At 45.5% G+C, this 24,294-nt stretch overlaps 1 protein-coding gene across 1 annotated transcript in view; it reads right to left on the bottom strand.

Annotated features, from left to right (window-relative positions):
- Window positions 1-1,259: 1,259 nt before the first annotated feature.
- The window catches only part of bcl11ba (BCL11 transcription factor B a), a 38,813-nt gene continuing 15,778 nt past the window's right edge, over window positions 1,260-24,294 (bottom strand). Inside the window, exon 4 of the mRNA XM_070842248.1 lies at window positions 1,260-3,551. Within this exon, the coding sequence (XP_070698349.1) occupies window positions 1,556-3,551 (1,996 nt within the window). The 3' untranslated portion in view covers window positions 1,260-1,555. The remainder of the gene's footprint in view (window positions 3,552-24,294) is intronic.

Below are 24,294 nucleotides of genomic sequence, written 5' to 3'. Positions count from 1 at the left end.
GGTCTGTTGTTAAGAGCTCTGAATTGGTACATTGACAGCAGTCAAACCAGATCTGATTAAATCTAAAAAGTGCCACTGAAGGCGGATGGGGCCTGACGAAAACTGGAATTATGATAATCAAAAAAAAAAAAAATCAAGGGACACGGAGCAAACTGATGCTGCTAATATGATATATTTTTCCTCTTCTACACAAGACTGTCTCACAGGTAACAGTGAGACTAAGAGTGAAGAATTCCCATTCCTGGAAAACTGACTTCATTAACCACGTCATACAATTATTGAATCACTATAACAATACAAGTCAAAATTTACTGTACCACTTTTTAACAAATTGTAAGCTATTTTAGCACAAAAAAATGCATAGGGATGTTGATTTTGTTTTTTATAAATTTCAAGAATAAAATCTGTGAATTAAATTTTCTGCAGAAATCTAGCTAAAGTAGTGGCAGGAGCCTGGTCGAGGGACTGCCACTGTCCCCTAATTATTTCAACATGTTATGAGATGGAAATGCTTGTGGAAACAGAGCACCGAATGGGCAAATGAAGTAAAGCAGTACGGCTCACCCTGAGATGTCCCTGTGCTCGCTCTCTTGTCTCGTCTGTCTATCTTTGTGCATACTTGCCTCGCTCACTTTACTCCTAATAAATAAAACAGCCTAGATCATATGGCTTCATGGAAAATACAATGCATGTAAACGTAAAATAAGTGTAGCTAAGGTGGTGGTAAAGGGAGAGGGGGATCGTGGAAATCAGAAGAAAAGAGGGATGGTTGTCATAGCGTTGTCGGGGCTGGGTACTACGTACCAGTCAGCAGCTGCCTTATCTAGAATCGGTTTCTTCTGGCTGGTAATGATGTTCTCGGGAGGAGACAGGGTTTATGAACCTTGGGATCCTCTTTGAATTTAGATTTACTGTCAAATGTGACACTCAGTGCTACATATCCAATTACATTGACATGTTTTAGAGTCAGTTCATGCTACAGTGCCATAGGATTGTTGTCCGCGCATCATCATCAACACACAAAATAGACTAATTCTAGCATTCTCAATTAACGCCACTTTCAAATTAAAGATTGAATTCAGTTTCTCACATGTTTAGCTTAATATACAATTTCCTACAAGCAGCAGCCAAAAGACTACTTAAATGGTCTTTTGTCTTCTAAAAAACTCTCAGGATATCACGTGGGTTTTTTAAAAATAGACGCAAAATTAAAGTAAAACAAATTTTTAAAAAAATGCCTAAATAAAAATGTACCTGCACATGCCAAAATACAAAATCCAATAAATATCAGAAATTATTGCACAGTTAAAGGCTCCACATATGTTAAAACTCAACTGACTGATTGTTTAAAAAGGAACCCCAAAACTGAGGCAGTTTAGACAGCTTCAACTGGTGTTCAGATCTCTGTTTTCACTGTTTTTCTCAGATGGCAGTTTCTTAAAAACACAAAGAATAACCCAAAAGTAATATTTCAAAAAAAGAGTATCCAGCTACCCCATATTGTTTGTTTTTTATGTCAAAGTGTGGCGCAGAGTATGGAAACAGAGAACGTGGTTTAGGTTGTCTCTGCTTGTTCAATTTTGACCTCATTGGTCATCAAATGTTCTCCATGCCACTTTTTCATATGTTTCTCCAGAGTGCTGTATACGCTGAAGGGCATTTGGCAAATGTCACAGCGGTAGACCTCCTTACCAAGCTGGCCATGTGTTTTCATGTGACGCGTTAGCTTGGAGCTCTGGGCACAGGCATAGTTACACAGCTCACACTTGTAGGGCCTCTCGCCAGTGTGGCTGCGCCGGTGCACTGTCAGGTTGCTACAGTTCTTGAACACCTTGCCGCAGTATTCACAGGTGTCGCACCTCCTGCTATCCTTGGAGCTGGGTCGGCCAGGACCGCCGCCTCCACCCAGATGAGGTGTGCTGCCTCCACTGGCAGTGCCACTGCGGCCTGACAGGCCGCCATCCAGGAGGTCACCCGGAGGCGTTGAGAACCGCAGGCTGCCATTTTCAGATGAGTGCTCCGAGGAGGTGGCGAAGGGCGATTGTCTGGAGTCAGTGAAGCCTAGAAATGGGTCTTTGATGAAGTGCCGAGAGGCAGCGTAGCCCACCAACCACTGGGAGTAGACGTTCTCAGACGGGATGTGGGGTGGTGCAGGAATGTCCAAGTCCTTCTCAATCTTGATCCTCTTATTTGAGGAGTTGGACAGGCTGGGGCTGGTGATGGGGGTGGGCTTTCGGGGAAACAGGCCTGAGAAAGAGTCACCGGAGCCACAGTGCCGGCCATTAATGGTTGTCCTCTCTTCCTGCTGGTGGTGGTCCATCTCCCCAACCACTGAGTCCTCATCCCCAGTGTCCCGCTGGCCATCTGAGCACCTCTTGGAGAAGGGCATCCTTTTACGATTGTCTACTATCAAATTATTGTACTGTTGTATAGAATTGAGCCTCCCACCTTCCACCATCTTCTCAAGGCTGAACGATGACTTCTCCTCTGAGAGTGGCTTTGAGCCATTCTCCCTGTTTCGGTAGAACTCAGACTCCATGCTGAAGTTGGATTCTGGTCGACTCTCATTCTCAAGTTCCTCTTCTTCCTCCTCCTCTTCTTCCTCCTCATTGCCTTCTCCATGGAAATCCCCATCACGATTCTTTACACCCTCACCTGTGACATCACTGGTGCCTGGCTCTGGGGAACTCGTGGTGGACAGTCCATCATCAGAGCGCCCCGTCAGGGATCCAGCTTTGTGCATGTGGGTCTTCATGTGGCGCTTTAGCTTGCTTGCCTGAGAGCAGGCGTGGTCACACAGCTGGCACTTGTATGGTTTTTCTCCAGTATGGCTGCGCCGATGCACCACCAAGTTACTCTGGAACTTGAAGGTCTTACCGCAGAATTCACAGGACTTGACCTTGTTCTGTGTCTGGGGAGGGGTTGTGCTGTTTGGGGGCATTGGCGGTAAGGGAGGGGTGCTCAGAAAGGGTGATTTTTGCCCAGGCTGGAAAGGGTTGGGGTTTAGTAGTCGGTGCATAGGGTTGGCCCTGCTGGGTGACAGTGGTGGTGTGGTGTTGTTGGTGTTCCCTGCCAACTCGCGTAACCGCCTGGAGAAGTCCATCGACTGGGACTCCATGGCCATGGGCGTTAGCCGCATCACCCTCTCAAAGGCACTGGGGTGCTGGGAGATGAGGCCCATTTCTTCTGCACTAAGGCGTTCCAGCCGATGTGGGTCCAGGTGGTGACGGGGAGGCGGGCTGATGAATGGAGGTGTGTTGGGAAGGCGGTTCTCCACAAAGCCTGGAGGTGGCTCCCGGAGCAGAGGGCCCGTCATCCTTAGGAGGTGGAAGGGGTTGTTGTCCCCAAGAAAGTTGGTGAGGGGAGACTGTGGGATTGAGTCGGTGCCCATTGGAGGAGGCATAGTGATGCGTGGGGTGAGGGCTGTGCTGGAGGGGTTGGACTCCAAGTAAATGCGAATGCCATGGGTGTTCTGGGCGTGCTGCAGCAGGAACCAGGCGCTGGGGAAGGGCTGCTTACATGTGGTACATATGTAGCTGGAAGGCTCGTCCCTGCCACCTGCAACACACAGAGAGAAAGACATTCATTAAATATTTCAGCTGAGTACCAACTCATAAATACTACACTCTTAGAACTTCAGTCAGAGATGGACTAGCACATCTGAAATGACTTGATTGATTTTGATTTTTTGATTGAAATGATTTTTCAGTATAAAATGAAACATGGATTCCTGTTTTAAGACATTTTTAGATTGAAGTAAAATCAGCTTGAATCAAGTTTTCATTAAGAATATTGCCTTTTGATAACAACTTATTTGTAGTGTGTTTTTCTTCCTGAAAGGCTGTGCGACACAATAAGTGTATTTGCTCAATATTCTGCCTCATACTGCCAGAAGCTGCAAAGGCCTTGGCTTATCATGTTGTCACGTAAATGCTATGTATTTACCATAGTTTGGACAAAACGAGTCACACTGGATGGGCCCACACTGGAACCCTGTTTTAATAGGTCCTTAATCTCTCAGTACAGTCAGAATCTCCCACCACAAACTGCTGAATTATTCTTATTCTTACAGTGTGTGACTGTGTGTCTGCATCTGGGCTTACATGTACAGTAAACATGATGGTAGATGTATGTAAGTGTGCAATCAGGTGTGTGTGTGAAGAGTGAATGCATTTAAAAAGCCTGTAATGACTCTGTAATGTTAGTTAGATGGAGAATGTACAGCTTCAAGAGTTTTTTTAAGGAAACCTAATGACACAAATCAAATAAAGGTCTCAGCTCTTCTGCAGAGTAAAATTAAAAAGAAATCATATGAGAGCAACTAAAATAAATGAGTGAGAGATGGTCTCTAATACACACACAGATACACAGAGTTACAAAGGGCAGAAAAACATGTAACTGTGTATCTGTATCTTGTATCTGTGTTATAAGTTAGTCCAGATAAACAAATCACAGTCTTTTATGCTCCATAATGTTGGTTAGAAAGCAGAATAATCCCTTTATCATCCTTTTTAAAACTCACAGAGTTGTTTAACTATTATCTCGGCAGTGGAGGACCTTAAATATTGACTCGGCAATCACACAGACTAAATATCAACTCCTTTAGAGATAAAGGTGGCAAATTTGTTGTCAATCAATTGTAATAAATGAGGTGGAATCACAGAGAAAGTGAAGTAACCCAAAAAAAACCACACATACTTTTGCAAGACAAATCCACATGACTTTGAGAGAGAAAGCCTTACCCCCCCCTTACACACACACACACACACACACACACAGATAATGGTAATTGTGCTCCCGTTTTTGCTCTCTTATTTCTTTTATTTAAATGAAAGCTTGCTGTCTTGACCTAGTACATAATTTCACATACGACAGGAAACGTGCTGCTGTAACTGTTTCACTTATTTGTGTGTGTGTGTGTGTGTGTGTGTGTGGTCGTGGCTACTCCTGCCAGCCACACAGAGATGTTTTATCAGAATGCACTTCTATGGGGAGCAAATTCTTTTTCATTTGGTTTATGCACCTATCTTAGTGTCAGATTTTCTTCCAACTGGAAATGCATGTCCTGAAAAATGACATTTCAAATAAATCCATGCATTATGCAAAAAAAAAAAAATACATCACCAAATCAATAAATTCTATATGAACTGAAAACGTGTGCACATATTTGCTCCCAAATAATTCTGTTTCAATACATGTGAAAAGCCCCATAAATCATCTGTGAGAGATTTAATAACGAAATATTCAGTATTTTAATTTAATGCTCAGTAATTCAATAATTTCACTTCTCTGTATTTGGCATGAAACTTTACCACCTTCTCCTGGAAATAAGGATATACGTTTGTGTGTGTGTGTGTGTGTGTGTTTTAAGGAGGAGAGGCAAGAGGTGGAACAGCTGTTCCCCTCCACAGTCCTGTAAAGCCTTTTGACTTAATTATAGTGGACAGCACATTCACACACACACACACACATACACACACACACGCGCGCACGCGTGCAGCCATATACAATGAAAATAATAACTCCCCATGCCTCAGCTTTTGTTTGCACCTTTCTCTCTTTATGCGCACACACACACACACACATACACACACACACACACACACACACACACGTGTGTGCTATTTTATTGCTGGATCTTAACACTCTGAAAAAGAACCATCCAGCCCCCCTACACCCTCACTCCACTCCCCCCTCTCTGTGTTTGTTTGAACCGTTGATATATGGGTAAAAAAACAGAGAGAGAGAAGATCCTCCCTCCATCCTCCATCTTTGAGCCGAACTTGTCATCTGCAGACAGAAGTCATCGGGGTGGGGTGTTCATTTCTGCCCAACAAAAAGAGCAGAGCTGTGTGTGTGCGTGTGTGTGAAAGAGAGAGAAAGAGTGATATAGAGTATGTTACTGCAGTGAAGCGCGAAAGGAGCGGGTTGTGGTTTTTGTTTGGGGGTAGTGTGTGTGTGTGTGTGTGTGTGTGTGTGTGCGTGTGCGTGTGTGTGCGCGCGCCCTCCCGGGGGAAGGGAGCCCAATGCAGATGGCAAATAAAGTATGCAGCCCGAGGCGAGAGCACATTATGCTAATTCTAATGTCAGCTGTACTTTAATATATGACTCTATTTAATCACCCCATTATTTCCTATTTCCATATGAAAAAACAGAGAGAGAGGGAGCTGCTCATCACTTGATTTGGTAGAATGCAGAGACACATGTTTTATGGAGTGTGTGTGTGTGTGTGTGTGTAGGGGGGGGGACAGAATGACTAAACACACTGTTCTCAGTGTCTGCATGGAAAGTGTTTTTCATGCGCACACACACACACACACACAGTTTTTTTTTTATAACCTATTGTATGTGTATTTACAGAAAGTGTGTGTGTGTGTGTGTGGGGGGCTTTCTCCTACAGACATACTGTCAGTCTATTGAATAACTGGAAGGACGTCCTGCCGTGTAAACACTGTATCTGTGCTAACTGCGTGTTGCATTAGTTACTGACATCACTGCTTTAATGTTTGCTATGTTTGCTAATAACAAGTTCATGCATGAATGAAAAGTTGCTTTTTTCAGGAATGAGTACTTTTAATGTTCCTTTTTTTTTAAAACTGTACATTTACTCTTTGCTTGAGTATATATTGGAGGCAGCAATTTACTTTTTGCCTCACAACATTTGCCATTTATACCTTTGTTACAACTAGTGTGCTCTATGTGTGGACATTGATTCCACCAGCTGATGCTGCTTTGTGTTCCAGCTGCGACCTGGTTCTGTTCAGTCCTCTGTGCGGCCTCATACCCCACCATGAGTTTAGTTTGCTCGCTCAGGTAAGTTCATTTGGTCATTTTTCCCCTGACTCTATCGTGGGTGAGCGAGCTGTGACGCTGGGTGGTTTCTCTTCTGTCTGTTCATTGTTGTTATTCCCACCTCGTTGTGCTGTAGCCTACAGACAAAGTGCTTCCACCTCCAAGAAGAAGCAATGGTGTCTGAATACTTTTGATCAGCTAACATGTGGCCTGTTTATGACAGGGTATGAAGTAATATTGATGCAGTGATGTGGATATTATAGACTGTTTATGCAAAATATGATCAGTAGTCTGCGCAGGATGTTTTATTTTGAAAATTGTCTGGCAGCTCTATACAATTCCGGTGTCTGACTTCCTGCCATCGCCTCTCTCCAGGCGTGTGAAAGGTTTCTGACAGGTTTCTGAAAGGTGCTGAATGAACCACAAGCACTAACTAGAGAGGCCACGATCAGCTCCAGCCCCCCACGCTTATCGACAAGTGCTGCTTCTTTCATTATTTCACACTCTTCTGCACAGTCTCAAAACTATGAAAGTAGAAAGTAACTTGTACTTTGATTAATTTATCAACCAGACACTTTTTTTTTACTTTAACCATCAGGGCCAACACACTTTGGCAACATATTCACAGCTGATGTGAAACAGACGCTTTGTTAGCTTTGCACAAAAGTGTAACATTAAATCACAAAACTGTTTTTTTCCTTCTAAAATTATCTAGAATGGTACTTTGAAGTCTGTCTGTCTGTCTGTCTGTATATTTCTCTGTATTTTTCTCTGTCTGTCTGTCTGTCTGTCTGTATTTTTCTCTGTCTGTCTGTCTGTCTGTATTTTCGTCTGTCTGTCTGTATTTTTCTCTGTCTGTCTGTATTTTCATCTGTCTGTCTGTATTTTTCTCTGTCTGTCTGTCTTTTCCTCTGTCTGTCTGTCTGTACTTTTCTCTGTCTGTCTGTCTTTTCCTCTGTCTGTCTGTCTGTACTTTTCTCTGTCTGTCTGTCTTTTCCCCTGTCTGTCTGTCTGTCTTTTCCTCTGTCTGTGTGTCTGTGTGTCTTTTCTTCTGTCTGTGTGTCTGTCTGTCTTTTCCTCTGTCTGTGTGTCTGTCTGTCTTTTCCTCTGTCTGTGTGTCTGTCTGTCTTTTCTTCTGTCTGTGTGTCTGTCTGTCTTTTCCTCTGTCTGTGTGTCTCTGCAGCTTACAGTTTTTCTCCCTCTATCAGCTGAAGTGCTGTCTGGCCCAATGCCTGTGTTTTGTTTGGCTCACAGTCACACACACACACACACACACACTCTCACACACTCACACTCATACACACACAATCACACACACACAAGCATACACACTCACACACACACACACACACACACACACACACACTGGCAGCACAACCTGTTTGGACGAGCCTGTGAGAAAAGGAAACTGTGTGCTGCTGTGGGGAATAAAAGTTCTTAAAGGGGTTGATCATTTTATGGACACACACGTATTTGACAGCTGGAGTTTGCTGAGAGGAAAATGTGATAACATGTAAGAATCTGGCATTATAAATAGCGCTGTAGCATTCTGATGTGTATGTGTGTGTGTGTTTGACTTCTGGCAGCACAAAACACACTGGTTTCCAGGCCTCTCTCCATCCCTCCATCCTTCAGTTGCTTCTAGGTACTCTCCCCTATGCGTTGCTCCTTCCTGCTTCACTTTCACACAGGATAAAACTCTCATTACTGACTGATTCCAGTTTTCACTATGATTCAATTTGCCATAATTACTGCGGCTGTGGCTAATAAAAAAAGAGGAGAGAGGGAACGGCTAGAAATCGGTGCGAAGGTCAACTGGCAGTTAGCAGCGTTCATTTTCATCTCAGTGTATTCATCTGGGGCGGCTAATGGCCCAATTTTCTCCCCCTCGCTCCTCAATAAATATTGCTGGAATTACAGGTTAAATAGCTAAATTAAATCACAGCTATCACAGATGAGGGAGGGAGGGGGAGAGAGGGAGTCAAAGCTGTACAAATACAGAGGAAGCGCAGATCGCTGCAGAGTGTGCGATTAATGTAGAGTGTGTCACCGGAGCGCCGTCGGATTATTGCGTCAAATTATTCCATATATCATTTTAGTCTGCGGCCACGGAGAACACAAAACAGTGAGAGAGGCAGAGCACACGCTTCACCTCCTCTTACTGATGCTTTCACGCACTATTCACACTTTCACTCTCCTTTATAGCTTGTATCCACTTCAACTCGTCTTTGGACTATTTACTTGAAGCTTTGTAGTTTGTTTTTTTCTAAGCATACAAGACAAACTGTGAATTGAATTTCATCACACATTCATACTAATGCATCATCGACGGACACTCCGAATCCACCTTTGTTCACTCGCTGACCGTCACCGCACGTCAATGATTGGTCGGCTCGAAGGGTCAAGCACACCTGAGGCTTGCCGCTCGAAGTTAAGGAATTTCCTTAAAAACGTCAAAGCCGTTCTTCACAAAGCTCTCCCTTCTTACGGCACGGCTTTTGTCTAACCGGTGCATCAGGGCCGGGCCATGTGGCTGAAATCATTACTACACCGCTGACATTCCCCACCGCCCATCTCCATGATATGCACGCAAGACCACTTAGAAAAAGGATCCAACTGATTTTCAAAGCAATGTGCTGCTGTTATGTGTAGATGAGACTGAGGCTGGACCCACTGGGGCCCTCAGACACGCAGGCTCACTGCTTTGTGCTGATTAAGTGAAACGATATGCACCACCCAAGCCCGGTATCACCTGGCGGGCATGACGTGGGCCTTCTGCTTTAATGAGGCCATGGCTTGGCTTAAAGATGTGTCAAATTTAAAGACTGTTATTATTTCAACGTGGTGCCTATGTGGTGCATATTACTAAGATAATGAGTGAAATCAAATAAGCACGCAGCAAACTGGGCAGGTGGTGATGAACGACGGGGGCAACCAGTCTGACTGGAGGCTGGAATAAAATACAGCCCAGATCCTGATGTGGCTGCTCAAAGTGCTGCACTCTCCCACACGTGTGTCCCTCCACCTTGACCTCTCAATCGAGGAGGCTCTCAAGCACTGTGCTGTCCAGTAGCCCCCACTCCACCCCCCCACCCCCCCGCAACCAATCAATAGTGGATTAGAGAGCCGGCTGGTTTGCACACAGGAAGTGAAGCAGCAGAGCAGGTCTTGGTGTAAAGTGGGCAATGTCAGCGCTGAGGCATTTACATACAGAACAAAGCTGACATGAGCCAAGGGTAGAGTGTGTGTGTGTGTGTGTGTGTGTGTGTGTGTGTGCGTGCGTCTGTGTGTGTGTGTTCCCCTTTTGACCTTTTGCTGCGCTTGTTAAAAGTTTCCTGATTTTTTTTTTGTTCATTATTAGGTCAGCAGCATCATTAACATGTGTGTGATCCAAACACACACACACACACACACACACACACACACCATTCCCCACCTTGCATGGCTAATGTCTTGTTTATCACTATCATAGCACGGCAACAATTACATGCAAATCAGATGTATGTGTGTACGTGTGTGTGTGTGTGTACACGTGTGTGTGTGTGTGTGTGTGTGTGCTGTGCAGACATCCCTGCGACAGAAGGAACTAGAGGAACGTTTTTCTGTTTGCTTGTGGAGACGAAGGAAGTGTTTATTCCATGTGTTTGTCTCCTCCTAATGAGATCATTTCAAAAAGCAGAGCTCATTTGGCGCCGAGTCCCCAGTATTCTTTAAGTAGTCTGTTAGTTTTGAATGAAGTGGTTTGAGAGCAGGGTTTTAACGTCATCCAACAGGCTTTTTCAATTGGCTTTAATAGCTGAAATCACTACAGGACCACACAGCAGCAGCTTTAATTAAATCGTCCTAACTGTACGGAAATGAAAATCTCACACTTTTCCTCTGACAGCGGAGTCAGTAAAGGCTTTATCTGCTGCGTCTGAGTCTGTGATTCACTCCAGCTACTTCACAGCTCCCGAAGCTCAGCTCGGCCACGCTAAAACCTCCTTCTGGGGAAACTGAGTCATCTCTGAGCTCAGCTCGCCACAGATGCTGTTGGCTAAAGACCAAGAGGCAAACCCCAAACTCTTGCTGCTATACAGGCTGTTACTGTCAGCCTACATGCCATGAGCTGGTTCCCATCTGAGGTTTATTTCGTTTTTTTTCTTTTTGTAAATTATGATGTGTCAAAAGTGAAACGCTGAATGGAAAATTCAGTATTTGGTTTTGAAAACTCCTTCTGATTGTTTTTTTTTTAGAACATATGGAATCCGGGAGGCTAAAGAGTGGCATATGCTATGAACTACTAAAAATCATCATAGGGACACACTCTGCCACTGCTGGAAGGGAGATTCTGCGACATTTTCTTCCAAGGTCTGGCACAGCCGATGGACACCCGCTTAACTCGCATTAGCAGCATCACAAAAGTTTTTGTGAAACTGCCTTGACAGTTAGGTGGAGTGTTAGTATCCTGCAGAGCAGGTTGATCTAAAGAGGACTAAGCCAGATAAAAATGGTACATGAGCTTCATTTCATTGTGTTTTCCTTCTCCCTGTGACTCTCTGTCCTTTCCTCTGTCAGAATCTCTCCCAGTCTATGCAACCCTCTCTCATCCCAGCATGTGCTGAACTTTAGCATTACCCCATCTTCTCTGCATGTTATCCAGCCAACAAAGGATTCTCATTGTGCAAGGTGTGTGTGTGTGTGTGTGTGTATGCAAGCCCTGGCAGTCATGGCAGGACAAGAAGGGGAGGTGAGCTCGGGGGGAGGGAGGGAGGCAGGGAGGGAGGGGCTTCGGCATTCTTTTGTTCTACATTTTAAAGGAAGGCTTAGTTGATCATCGCCAAATTAGAATGCGTTTAGCTCGTTAGGAGAGCGGAGGAGCAGCAGCAGGAGGAAGAAGAGCAGCTCCGTCGCTCACATGACATGACGAGAAACAAGTAGTCTTTAGTGCTGGAGTGAGATGCAATCCAAAACAAACTGCTGCAGCGTGTGTGTGTGTGTGTGTGTGTGTGTGTGTGTGTGTGTGTGTGTGTATGTATGTGTGTGTGTGTGCCCTGTTAACAAATTAGAGGGATTACCAGAAGAGAGTGCCAGAGCATACCAGCTAATCCCACACACTGGCTCGCACCACTGCACCTGGAGAGTGTGTGTGTACGTGTGTGTGTGTGTGTGTGTGTATGCGAGGGGTGTGGTGGCAAGAAGGGGCCCCCAAACACACCTCCTGGTGCCAGTTGTCCCCCTAATCCTGGACACACACACACACACACACGCTCACACACACCATGCAGGATGCACCTGGTACATGGAACTGTGTGTGTGGACAATGAGACCATGAAGCTCAGGTGTCGGGGGGGCAAAATAAGGAACACTTTAATTCCGTCATATTTCTGGTGCTGGAGTGCTCACAGGAGTTGTACAGTCCAGATGTGCTTATTCCAACAGAGGTCATAGACTGCAGTACTTTGCTCCAAACGAATGGAGAAGGAAGGGGCTGTTGAATAGCTGGGGGGGGGGGGGGGACACCCTGGCCTGGAGCTGCTTTTCATGGTTTATGCGAGGCCATGTAGTTCAAACCAAGGGACATCTTACAGTTACAGCATGTGATAATGAGTTCTGTCCGGCGATAGGGTTTCAACACACCCCCCCCCACCACCCGTAAAGAATGGGAGCAAATCCCTGCAGCATCGAGACCAAACACTTCGTGCAGGTCCGTGACGGGATGCAGACACCTGCACGAAAGTCGATTTTCTTTTTTCGATTGTTCATATTTTGAAAAGATGGGATTTAGAAATGTTGGGTTCTGATAAAATTTAGATTTCATTTAGTCTCATGTATGTAGCTGTAAGTCCGCCGGCTTCCAAACGTTAAAGTGTGAAGTCACATGACAAGAGCTAACCTCACAGACCCTCTTGATGACAAGCATTTGGTGGGATAAGCGAAGCGTATGGAGGAAGAGTTGTTCAGCCTGATGGGGATTGATTCTGGAGGCAGAATGGACGAGATGACCGGTCTGAGGAGCACCTCTGTGGAGACTCCCAGAGTTTTGGTCTTTCCAGTTCAGCTGTTGACATCTTGTCAGGTGAAGAGCTGGCTGGCTCCCTGCAGCCACAATAGAGGAAGTGTGCCATGAGGCTGATGTGACCGGCAACGGCGCTCCAACACACTTTTGGATTCCTCTCTCTGTCTCCTCTGTCACCTGTCCCATCCAAATCCTCTCCCTCCTTCCCTCCCCTTATAGGAAGCTCGTCCAAATTGCACACTGCCAAGAGGGACTCTCCTGGAACACACACACACACACACACACACACACACACACACACACACACAGCAGCACGCACACACACACACACACACACACACACACACACGTGCCAGAACCCCGTCCCAGACTGTGATATAGCCTCCTGTCTGAGTAAGACATATTACAGCACTGCCTGACACCAGCGTCAAGAAGAAAAGATGTCTCTCTCTCTGCCTGTCTGTCTGTCTGTCTGTCTTTCTCTGTCTCTCTCTCTCTCTGTTTCTCTCTGTCTGTCTCTCTGCCTGTCTGTCTGTCTTTCTCTGTCTCTCTCTGTCTCCCTCTCCATCTCTCTCTCCTTCTCTCTGTCTCTCCCTCTGTCTCTCTCCGTCTCCCTCTCTCTCTCCCTCTCCATCTCTCTCTCTCCCTCTCTCTGTCTCTCTGTCTCTGTCTCCCTCTCCCTGTCTCTCTCTGTCTCCCTCTCCCTCTCTCTCTCCCTCTCCATCTCTCTCTCTCTCCTTCTCTCCCTCTCTCTCTCTCCCTCTCTCTGTCTCTCTGTCTCTGTCTCCCTCTCCCTGTCTCTCTCTGTCTCCCTCTCCCTCTCTCTCTCTCTCTCTCTGTCTCTCTCTCCCTGTCTCTCTCTGTCTCCCTCTCCCTCTCCCTCTCTCTCTCTCTGTCTCCCTCTCCCTCTCTCTCTCTCTGTCTCTCTCTCCCTGTCTCTCTCTCTGTCTCTCTCTCCCTGTCTCTCTCTGTCTCCCTCTCCCTCTCTCTCTCTCTGTCTCCCTCTCCCTCTCTCTCTCCCTGTCTCCCTCTCCCTCTCTCTGTCTCTCTCTCCCTCTCTCTCTCTCTGTCTCTCTCCCCCTCTCTCTCTCTCTCTCTCTCTCCCTCTCTCTCTCTCTCTCTCTCTCTTTTAAGTGTCTTCCTATCAAACAACAGAATCGAGGGACGTCAGCTGACTAACTTCACCTGTTCACACAGAAGCAGACAAAGCGAGTGGGCTGAGCGGGAGAAAGAGGTGAAGCGGTGGTCGGGGTGTTGTGGTCAATCTCCACTTGTTTATACAGAAATGGCAGCGAGAAGTAGCAGCGGGACAGGAGTGGGGGCGGAGGGGGGCAGGTCGAGAACGAGAGCAGATCCAGACCAGATGGAGGTTAAAGGAGGGCATGGATGGAGGGAGGGAGGGAGGGAGGGAGGGATGGAGAGAAGGAGGGAGGGATGAGGGGACAGGTCTGAGCTGGAGGCCCTTATAAGGCCTTGATGACTGGAGAGAGCCGCTGCAGAAACATCCACCTGGGACAGACGGGGGGGGGGGGGGGTGAACACATTTACTAACATGTAAATGTGTTCACACCTGTTTTATAATCTCACATTATACCGTCCAGTCATACTGCTTTGATGAGAAGTTCTGCTTTATTACAACGTGGGTCTGAACACCAGACTCAAGTTGGAATAAACTGTAATTTTCTTCAAGACCATAACGATGATCTCATAACAGATTGGAACTGTTTTCATATTTTATTCATTCACTACACTGTTACATAGTTCACTGATTACTGAGGATTCCTTTAGCTGACAAAGAGTCTCACCATTACGTCCTTTCAGTATAGAAATGATACATTTTTTTGGACAAATTTAAAGATTGGTGTGAAGATGGGGGGTGCGGCGGTTGGCTTCCAGGTTCATTTTCATCATTTCAAAAACGAATCACTTTAGCAGTCAGTCAGACAGACAGAGAGACAGTGAGACAGGCACCTGTCCACAGATGTGACTGCAGAGTGGTTGACATTATGTGGCGAGTGCTAACGACCTTTAACACTGGCTGACTGGTGGGGTTCAGCAGCCTGTCGGAGCAGGGACAGCCAAACCACATCCATGATTTTATCTCTATTTGAAAGTTTAGTCTGTTGTTATCCATTTCTATATTTATGTTCATTTGTGCCCAGATTATTCTGCTTTTGGTGCCACTGACGATGCCCAGTCGTGACTGCTAGACGGAATGTTCTGGACTCAACTTTTGTCTAAGAGGAGAGAAGAGGAGAAAGGAAAGGAGCTCCTCGGTCCTGCTGCTGTCTCCACACTAACTGGGAACAGGCCTGCTCCCGTAACCACTCCAATCTGTTTTCATTTACTGAGCCCCATACTATCACTCACACACACACACACACACACACACACACACACACACACACACACGAGCATAGTCTAGCAAGGCTGCCCCATCTCTTAAAGGAGAAATGCGTTGCTTTTATTTCTATTTGAAACAGCAGCTCCGTTGTCACTTGGTCAGCAAACTAGTACGTAAAACAGTTGAACAACATCTTATATATCATCCATACCAAAATCTGAGGAGGGCTACGGGAACAGATCACAGGCATGTACCAGGGTGAGTGTACGCACCGTGTGCACCACGATGTGACGCAGACCAGTGTTGCAGCAAATGTTCAGTTTGCAGCACAGGCTAAGACAGAAGCTAACACACTGCAACATCCCACGTGTGTGTGACACCAGGATGTTTCCTTTGCAAAGAAGGCGGCATACTGAGTGAAAATGTGAAGGTTACAAAAGGAAGGAGGAATAAAGTGTTGGACAAAGAGGAAACAGAAAAAAAAAAAAAAGTGGACCCGAGGATGTGACAAGGCCAGCTCCATAGAGCCTCCTGGTCGGAGCTCAGTGGTTAGCAGCCAAGCACAACAAAGACGCGAAGAGAGAGTGGGGCTAAGACAGATGAGTGAGAGTGGGAAAGAATGCTTTTAACTCATCTCTTAGACACAAGTTAACAACAGAGTACTTTGGCTACAAAGAAATGAACACAGACCCGGCTGGTTGGAAACCATCCGACACGTTGCCTTTTCCACCTTCGAACAAACCTTTAACTCTAAACACACAAGAAACAACACAAGAAGGCTTCTGCTGTTGTCCTGTCACGTGGCGCCATAACTTGTTACAGGCAGACGCTTTAAAGAAATTATCGGGCTGATTTGCTTAAAAGTTGTGCCTCCTCTGGAATAGTAACAGAGTGTTACTTCCTCAGTTTAGCTCCTGGGGCTCCTTCGTTTTGGGGTTTTGGAGAGATCTATTTGAGGTGTGTGTTCAACAGGGAGAGACAATCATGGCAGTATTTTAAAGCCATTTCACAGTAGAGGGAGTGGTCTACTTATGCCTGCAGCATGCTAGAGCCACCTCTCTCTTCCCGTCTCCTTATAGACCTTCTATGTCTATGTCTATGCAGCCTGCCGTTGGCCGGTCACTTTATCCACAGACGAAATCACAGATGGGCAGAGGAAGAACACGTTTCAGATCCCACCGCTGTTAAGGAAGCCTGCATGGGTGGCGGTTGATTGTGCTGGAGGGGACCTAAGCATCTTGATGACATAATAATGTGCTGTGGGGCAGGGGGAGCAAAAACAATGAAGCAAGCCTCTGGTGATTAAGCAGCCTTGGACAGGGAGAGAGAAAACACTGATTCTGCCAACATGCAATTTCCTCACAGGTATGCTTTTTATCTGCAAGCCTTCAAGTGGTGCCACAGCGGCAGTTAAGGAATCCTCTGGTAAACGGGCCAGAAATGTAATGTGTGTGCCAAGCCTGTGGTCAGGGATATGGGAGAGCATGTGAAGATGTTTCTGGAAGTAGCAATGACCGTAACCCAATTCTCAGTACCCCCAGTGCAATACTATGTTTTAGTAATGCAACACATGCGGCGAACGGGTTATCCGCAGCTTTTATTCTAAAAACTCTTTCCCAGCGCATAAAGGAGAGAAAAGAAAAGAGACAGGATCTGCCTGTTTCTAATCAGAGGGGCTGTGCTGCCAGTTGTTGGCCCTCAGCCAGCATTGTTTACTTGGCCGACCCCCAACCTTGCCCTGAATGGCAAATTACCCCAGCAATGGGCAATTTTAACCTAACCAACAGGTAGAAAAGACTGTTCCCACATGGCAAGGCCTCTGGTCCACAGACACATGCTTTAACTACCTAAATAACAAAGTATATAGAATTTAAATGCATTATTTGCTTTCCTGGGAAACAGGACACGGGTTGGTTTCTCAGGAGAAAAACTACGCATGTTATTGATTTCTTTACAGATGGAAAAAAGAGAAACGGCAGTAGCCCAGCTCCTCTCCTCCGGCCCTCTTTTTGTTATCTGTGTTGTTGCCCTGAGAAATCAATAGAACAACTGTAGCTAGCAAGCTTTGTTTATCTTTTCCTCTAAGTGAATAATTCAGGGGTGTCAGCGGGGGTGAGGCAAAGCTTTGATACAAACCAAAGGGTTTGGTGTTCAGGGGGGAAATCTAACCCCCTCCTTATCCCACTCCTCTTCCCTCAAAAGTCGTGAGCAGATGAGAGATGCTGAAAGCAGCTTAAAATCTGATTCTGGGTGAAAGAAAGAGAGAGAGACTGCTGCTCTGGTTTTACTGCGACACCACCAAGAATGTCCCTCACACCAAATAAATGGATAAATATGAAGACAACAACATCTGCTAAACGTTGGCTGGGGGGAAATGCCAGTAAAAGTCGGTGGGGCTGCGGCGGTTGGAGGGGTGGTGCTAAATGGTTTTTAAGAGGTGGCAAAAGGCTTTGAGCGATACTACGGGATGCTTCAGGATTTCATGGGACAGCAAAGGCTTCTACTGTGTGCTAAGACTTTGTTTTGAGGTTGCTAAAGAAGGTGGAACTGGATGCCGAGGGACATGCTTGTCTCCTAAACAGAGGCAAATATAGAAATGCACCCATTCTGACACCTGGGCTGTGGTCATCGGCTGACACCAAGCACTGATCTGATCCCAGTGTTTGGTTATTACAATGCCTATAAAATATATTCACCCCCCTTGGATGTTTTCCCCTTTTTTGTTGTTTTTATAGATTAAATCATGGTCAATATAATTTGGCTTTTTTTGACAAGAATTTGCAAAAAAAGCTTCTTTCATGTCAAAATGAAAACAGATTTTTACAAACTAATGTCAATTAATTCAAAATATATAGTTTAAAATGAGTGTTTGCATAAATATTCCCCCCCCCCTTTAAAGTGACTGACCTAATTCAACAGAGGCCCAGCTAGTTGATGCCAGCAGTGTCACAATTAGTGAAATGGAGATCACCTGAGTGCAGTTGATGTGTGTCCAGTGATTATAGTCTGGGGGGGTCCAGTCTCTGGTTCATCTGTATTCCTGCTACAATCATACAAACATGAAGACAAAAGAACACTCCCAGCAACTCAGAGAAAAGATCATTGAAGTCAGGAGATGGCTAAAAAAAGATTTCCAACTCACTGGACATCCCACAGAGTTCCGTTAAATCCATCATTAAGAAATGGAAGGAGTATGGCACTTGTTTAAATCTGCCTAGAGCTGGCAGTCCTCACAAACTGAAGAGAAGACTGGTGAGGGAGGCCACCAAGACCCCTATGACCACTCTGAAGGATTTAAAAGCTTCAGTGGCTCAGATGGGAGAGACTGTACATACAACAACTGTTGCCCGGGTTCTTCACCAGTCGGAGCTGTATGGGAGAGCGGCAAAGAGAAAGCCACTGTTGAAGAAAGCTCATATGAAATCTGGCCTGGAATTCACCCAAAGGCATGTGGGAGACTCCAAGGTCGATTGGAAGAAGGTTCTTTGGTCTGATGAGACAAAAATTGAGCTTTTTGGCCATCAGACTAAACGCTGTGTTTGGCACACCAAACACTGAACATCACCACAAACACACCATCTCCACCGTGAAGCATGATGGTGGCAGCATCGTGCTCTGGGGATGCTTCTCAGCAGCAGGCCCTGGAAGGCTCGTAAAGGTAGAGGGGGAACATGAATGCAGAAAAATGTCGCCAAATCCTGGAGGATAATCTGACTCGGTCGGCAAGAGAACTACGACTTGGGAGAAGATTTATTTTCCAACAAGGCAACGACCCCGAGCACACAGCAAAAGCTACACAGAAATGTTTCAAAGACAACAAGGTGAATGTTCTGGAGTGGCCAAGTCAAAGCCCAGATCTCGATCCAATCGAGAATTTGTGGCTGGACTTGAAAAGAGCTTATTCACGCCCGATCCCCGAGCTACCTGACAGAGCTTGAGCTGTTTTGCAAGGAAGAATGGAGAAAAATGGCAGTGTCCAGATGTGCCAGCCTGATTGAGACACATCCACACAGACTCAGTGCTGTGATTGCAGCCAAAGGTGCATCTACTAAATACTGACCTGAAGGGGGTGAATATTTATGCAATCACTTACTTCACCTTATATATTTTTAATTGATATTATTTTGTAAAAATAATAAAAAATCTGTTTTCACTTTAAAGCCAAATTATATTGACCATGATTTCATGTATAAAGGCAACAAAAGGGTGAAACATCAAAGGGGGGGGATACTTATTATAGGCATTGTAAGCTGTGGCCTCACTGTGTGGAAGAGACTGGATCATTCTTTATGTTTATGCTTTTTGAACTTGGTAAAACAAAATGTAAGAAATGAATACCCAGATTATTGACCAGCTTGCTATTTATTATTCAAATAATCAATAATCCTGCACCAGCAACTTGATAAAAGTTTATTGGCACAGCAGATTGTGTTGGTGTGCTGCTAGCATTCTCTTTTGGTGTGTTCATTTGCACATGGAAAACATGTTGTAATGGAAGTGGTTATGTGAAGATTGAAATAAGGAGGAGAGATTACTATGTGAGGCGGATGCACTTGTTTCAAAAAGTTGCAAAAGCCCCCCCTCCACGATTGCAACATTGGAAAGGTGTTGGTGGAGGGGGTTTCAAACTCTGTCTTCAAACTACGTCTGAAGCAGACTGATGCCTTTTAAGGTGTCTGCAAAGGCTGCTACAGTGGTAAGATGGGTTTTAAATGGAGTATAGGGTGGTGCTGAAGGTTGATAAAGGGTGCTTGAGGGGTTTCATGGGATGGGACGGTGCAAAACCAAAGCGTCTGCTGTGTCCTTGACATGACACAAACAGGAGCAGTTTAAATTGCTGTTGTTTCATAAGCTTTGGTTGTGAGTTGTCCCTCCTTGTGTGCGGCCTGAGTAGTGTTAGTATGTGAAACTGGGGAGACTTAAACCCTCCTAAACAAGGGGATCAACATGTATTTGTCAGGCTATGCCACCCTCGGCTGCATGCATGTACATACACACATACACCCACGCACGAGCACAAGGCAGCAAACATTTCCAACAACGTCACTAAACCTCAGTGTCCCACCTTCACCACAGACACACAAAAGCCCTCAGTCCCTTGTAATTGAGGTTTAAATCCTTTCCTAACATCGCTCCATCCCTCACTCTTCACCAAACATGGATTGCGCGACACAGGGCCCCTAATCCTTCCCAGTTTAACCAAGTGAGAAATTAGCTTTTGTTAAGTGGTGATTTGGCCGGTGCTAAATGCCAACAGCCCATTGTAAAGAAGAGGGGCAGTCATGAGTCCCCCCCAACACGGCAAAATACTGTGGTAATCCCATCGTGTCCGTGCTGCTGCTGCCGTCTGCTATCGTGCCGTTAAAATGTTGTCAAGTTATTTTTGGTCGAGGGCTGCCTCTCTCCGAGGTTTATCAACATGTCAGCCTGGATAGGAAGGCTTACCATATGTATTACCTGTTTCTAAGGTGTTGTGTGTGTGTTTTGTAGTAACCACCCCCCACCCCCAACTTCCGACCTTACAAAAACCAATCTTGTGTGCAGAGCTGTAGTGAAATCCACCGGTGTCAGGTTGATAGATGACACAAGGATTCAGATCCTCAAAGCTGGTGAGAAAGAGCAGGCTGTTCTGGCAGGAGGAGACGAGGCAAAGCTCAGTGTCGTCTCTGAGACTCAGTGGGAAGAAATCCACCACAGAAAATCCCTGTGACTTGGTCTCAGTTCAAGCAACATTCAGGAGTTCATTCACAAGAGGTCTACTACAGTAGAGTGTTTCAGCGCCGGGAGGCAGGAGACGTTTTCAGGCAATAAAAAAGGCAGAGGACCAAAGAGCTGCTAGACAGAGAGCTGACCAGCGTGCCAAACATTTTTATGGCCAATTTCAGGCCAGATGACTGTCAAGTTTATTCCCCCGCTGTGGTAAGAAGATACCAGTTACTGAACACGCACTTAAGACTCAACAAGTTTGATGTCTTTATGTGAAACCCTTCCTCATACAGGACACAGTGTGTTGTTCAAATACAAATGCAGTCCGTTCTTGGGAATTCAGTTTTTTGTTTATTTCTTCGCTCCCATCTCTTCTGTATCATATTTTTGATTGGACGTTGACATGCTGTATCTCAAGCTAACCACCCAGTTCCTCTTATATTCATACTTTTCTGAGAGCATCCTCCTGTTCACAGTGCCTTTGAGGGAACACCTTCCAGACCCCCAGGAAGACCCCTCAAGCGGACCAATTTTTTTGAATAGTTTTTCAAAGCTCATTTACTAGCCACTAGTAGATGGTCTCTATTTTGTATCGACCCTTTCTTGTAATTTCGACCCCGCTTTTACATCACATCCTCATTCACCCATTCACACATCATTCAAACAGGGGAAATCTAAATTGGAGGAGACTGTCCTTTCACGCACTGCACTACGCTTCAGGAGCAAGTTGGGGTTCAGTGTCTTGCTCAAGGACACTTTGACCGGCTGACTTGGAGGAGCCGGGGATCGAACAGCCAATCTGCCAATTGACAGACAACCAACTCTACCTATACAACTGAAATGTGTACATAAGACAACAAAAGTCAAAGAGTCATTTCTGGGGAGGAATAAGGAGGAATTTTTTTCTAATCTTAATGACATCATTAAAATGTCCACAACAACACCTGGGTGCACACACACTATCCAAGAGACACCATCCCATATAAACACCCAATGATTTATACAAAAAAAGTATAGAAATCACAGTACCTTAATAGGAAAAGCCCACAAATACTCCATTCGAGACTTCAATCCAAAGTTTGGTCAATGAAAACAATACCGTGATGTCTCTTATGACTAATAAACAAGCTCAGCAAAGCTCCGTGAACACCTGAGCTACGTCCATAATCTCAACGCTGCGCTGCTGTCGGCTCCCAGGATGAACGGCCTGAGCCGGGGCGGCTCATCTACTGCTGCTTTTACATACCTACATTTATGCACACAGCTCACAGCAAGTACGCTTGTTTGTAATTACAAATATAAGCCAAGCATGCCTGCAAACACAAGTCTGGATGTGCAGCTGTGACCCCACTGCTCGCAGAAAGACACCACATTTTCATACACACACACTCGCTTACAGACATTTCACATGCACAAGTTGCAATGTAAGTGCTTGCACACATACACACGCATGAACACACACACACACACACACACTTGCCCAGAAACAATGCAGTGTAAACACACACATTATGAATTTGCTTAGAGAAAAATTGCAGTGTAAACACAGACATGCACATATTCCACACTGATACAAATATAAAGGTGTATGCACACAAAACCCATGCACACACACACACACACACACACACACACACACACACAGGAAACTGGAAGCAGCCGGCACAGTGTAAACACACACACACACACACAGTGCAGCCTACGTAGCATACAAAGGCACTGACAATGAGTGCGGGTGCAGCCTCTCCTGGAGGGCCCACGTTCTGAAATATCATCAGTAGAGAGTCCAGATGAAGGCAGCGGGAAGTGGAGCCTTGCATCCAGCCATTGTCACGTCCACAAAGCTTCCCGATGAGCCTCGTTCAGCCTTTCTCCTCCCTCCATTCACTGTCACATACTACCTGCCTGACAACAGCTTCTCACTCGGGGACACAATTGGAAACAAACTACACCTTACGCTTTATCATCTCATCTGATCGCTCAGAGTCACAAAAGCCAACGTGCTATATGAAAGCCTCTCCCATCCACAGAGGGATTATTCACCAAGGAACCTATATTTTATTCAGATATTAGATTTCATTCAGAGCGATCAGTATGGCTCTGATGACGCTCGAAGTGAATGCTGTTGACATTCCCGTGATCGTATCTGGTAAGTCTTTCTTCTTCTCATTTAGTTAATGTGGGAAATTTCATTTTTAATAGAGGCTCTGTAGATTCGGCTCTCAAATCTCGATGTGCAATTGGTTGATTTGATTTCTCGCTGTTGTCATTCCCCCCATCCTCTACCGAGACAGAGGAAGTGAAAGCGCGGTAAAAACGAGAGTAGGTGAACTTCCAAATGGGTAAAACTTGATGTTGTTTCCTCAAGAAGCACAGGAAGTTTAGTGAGCTTACAGAGGAAGTGGCTCTCAGTGTGAGTGAGCGCCGCCGTGGCGTGAAGGGATGAAACGGCACCCACACACCCTTCGACCTGACTGTGCTGGACAGCCGATCAGTGAGACATGCACCCACTCGTGAGCTCAGTATTCCCACTTTAAACCTTTCCCCATGGCTGCCTCCGATTCACGTCAGTCCTTTTGGAAACGCGCTCTCCGTGTTGCTGAGAGCCTCTGGCTTTACTTCTGTCATTGCATTTGAATGAATCAGAGACCACCAAGAAAAACAACACTCCTTTACACTAGAGAAAAACACACATGACACATACATTCAAAGCCATGTGCCAAAATCACAAATTAAAGGCCGAGATAATTCGGTGAATAAATGCCTGAACTGCGGAGGGACCATGAAGAAAGTCTCTGACTGGGTTTAGCAGGAGGTTTGTTAAACCTGCCCGTCCCTGTGGGGAATTCAAATGAGCTGGTCCTTGAGGGAAAAGCTTTACATAAATGGAAAGCTTCTAAAATCAACCTCCGCTCACTTAGACGCCATTTTCATCAAAGAAAAGCTGATTTTCCAAAGCTATTAAAAGCCAAACAGCAAAGTAGATGTCATGTCTCAGTAGCTGATAAACCGAGTGGTTCTCAAAGTGTGGGCCAAGGACCCCTGAGGGTCCCCCAGGGGTACAATAAATACAATGGGAATCATATGGCAGCGCATGTGGCTCTGTTTAGTGCCGTGTTGTATCAAAAATATCACAGAGATCTGCTACTTAACTATATTCTACCAGAATTATAACACACACACACACACACACACACACACACACAACAACAACAACAACAACCACAAAAAAGAGGCATCTCATAGAAGGAAACGGATTCTTATTGGAACTAAAATCATTTCTGAAATGCTGCGAATATCATCCTGATCAAACCCAGCACAGTTTTAGAAGCTGAGAGCAAAATAAAGTCTCTGCTGTTCGAAATGAAGAACCGAGAGTAAACAATACAATCGCAAATGGCTGCCAGCCAGCCTGTGTGTGTGTGTGTGTGTGTGTGTGTGTGAGAGAGAGAGA

This window comes from Pempheris klunzingeri, chromosome 13 (genome assembly GCF_042242105.1).
Source record: "Pempheris klunzingeri isolate RE-2024b chromosome 13, fPemKlu1.hap1, whole genome shotgun sequence".
Taxonomy (NCBI): Eukaryota; Metazoa; Chordata; class Actinopteri; order Acropomatiformes; family Pempheridae; genus Pempheris; species Pempheris klunzingeri.
Note: the sequence above shows the minus strand (reverse complement) of the source record. Positions and strands in the feature narration are given on the sequence as shown.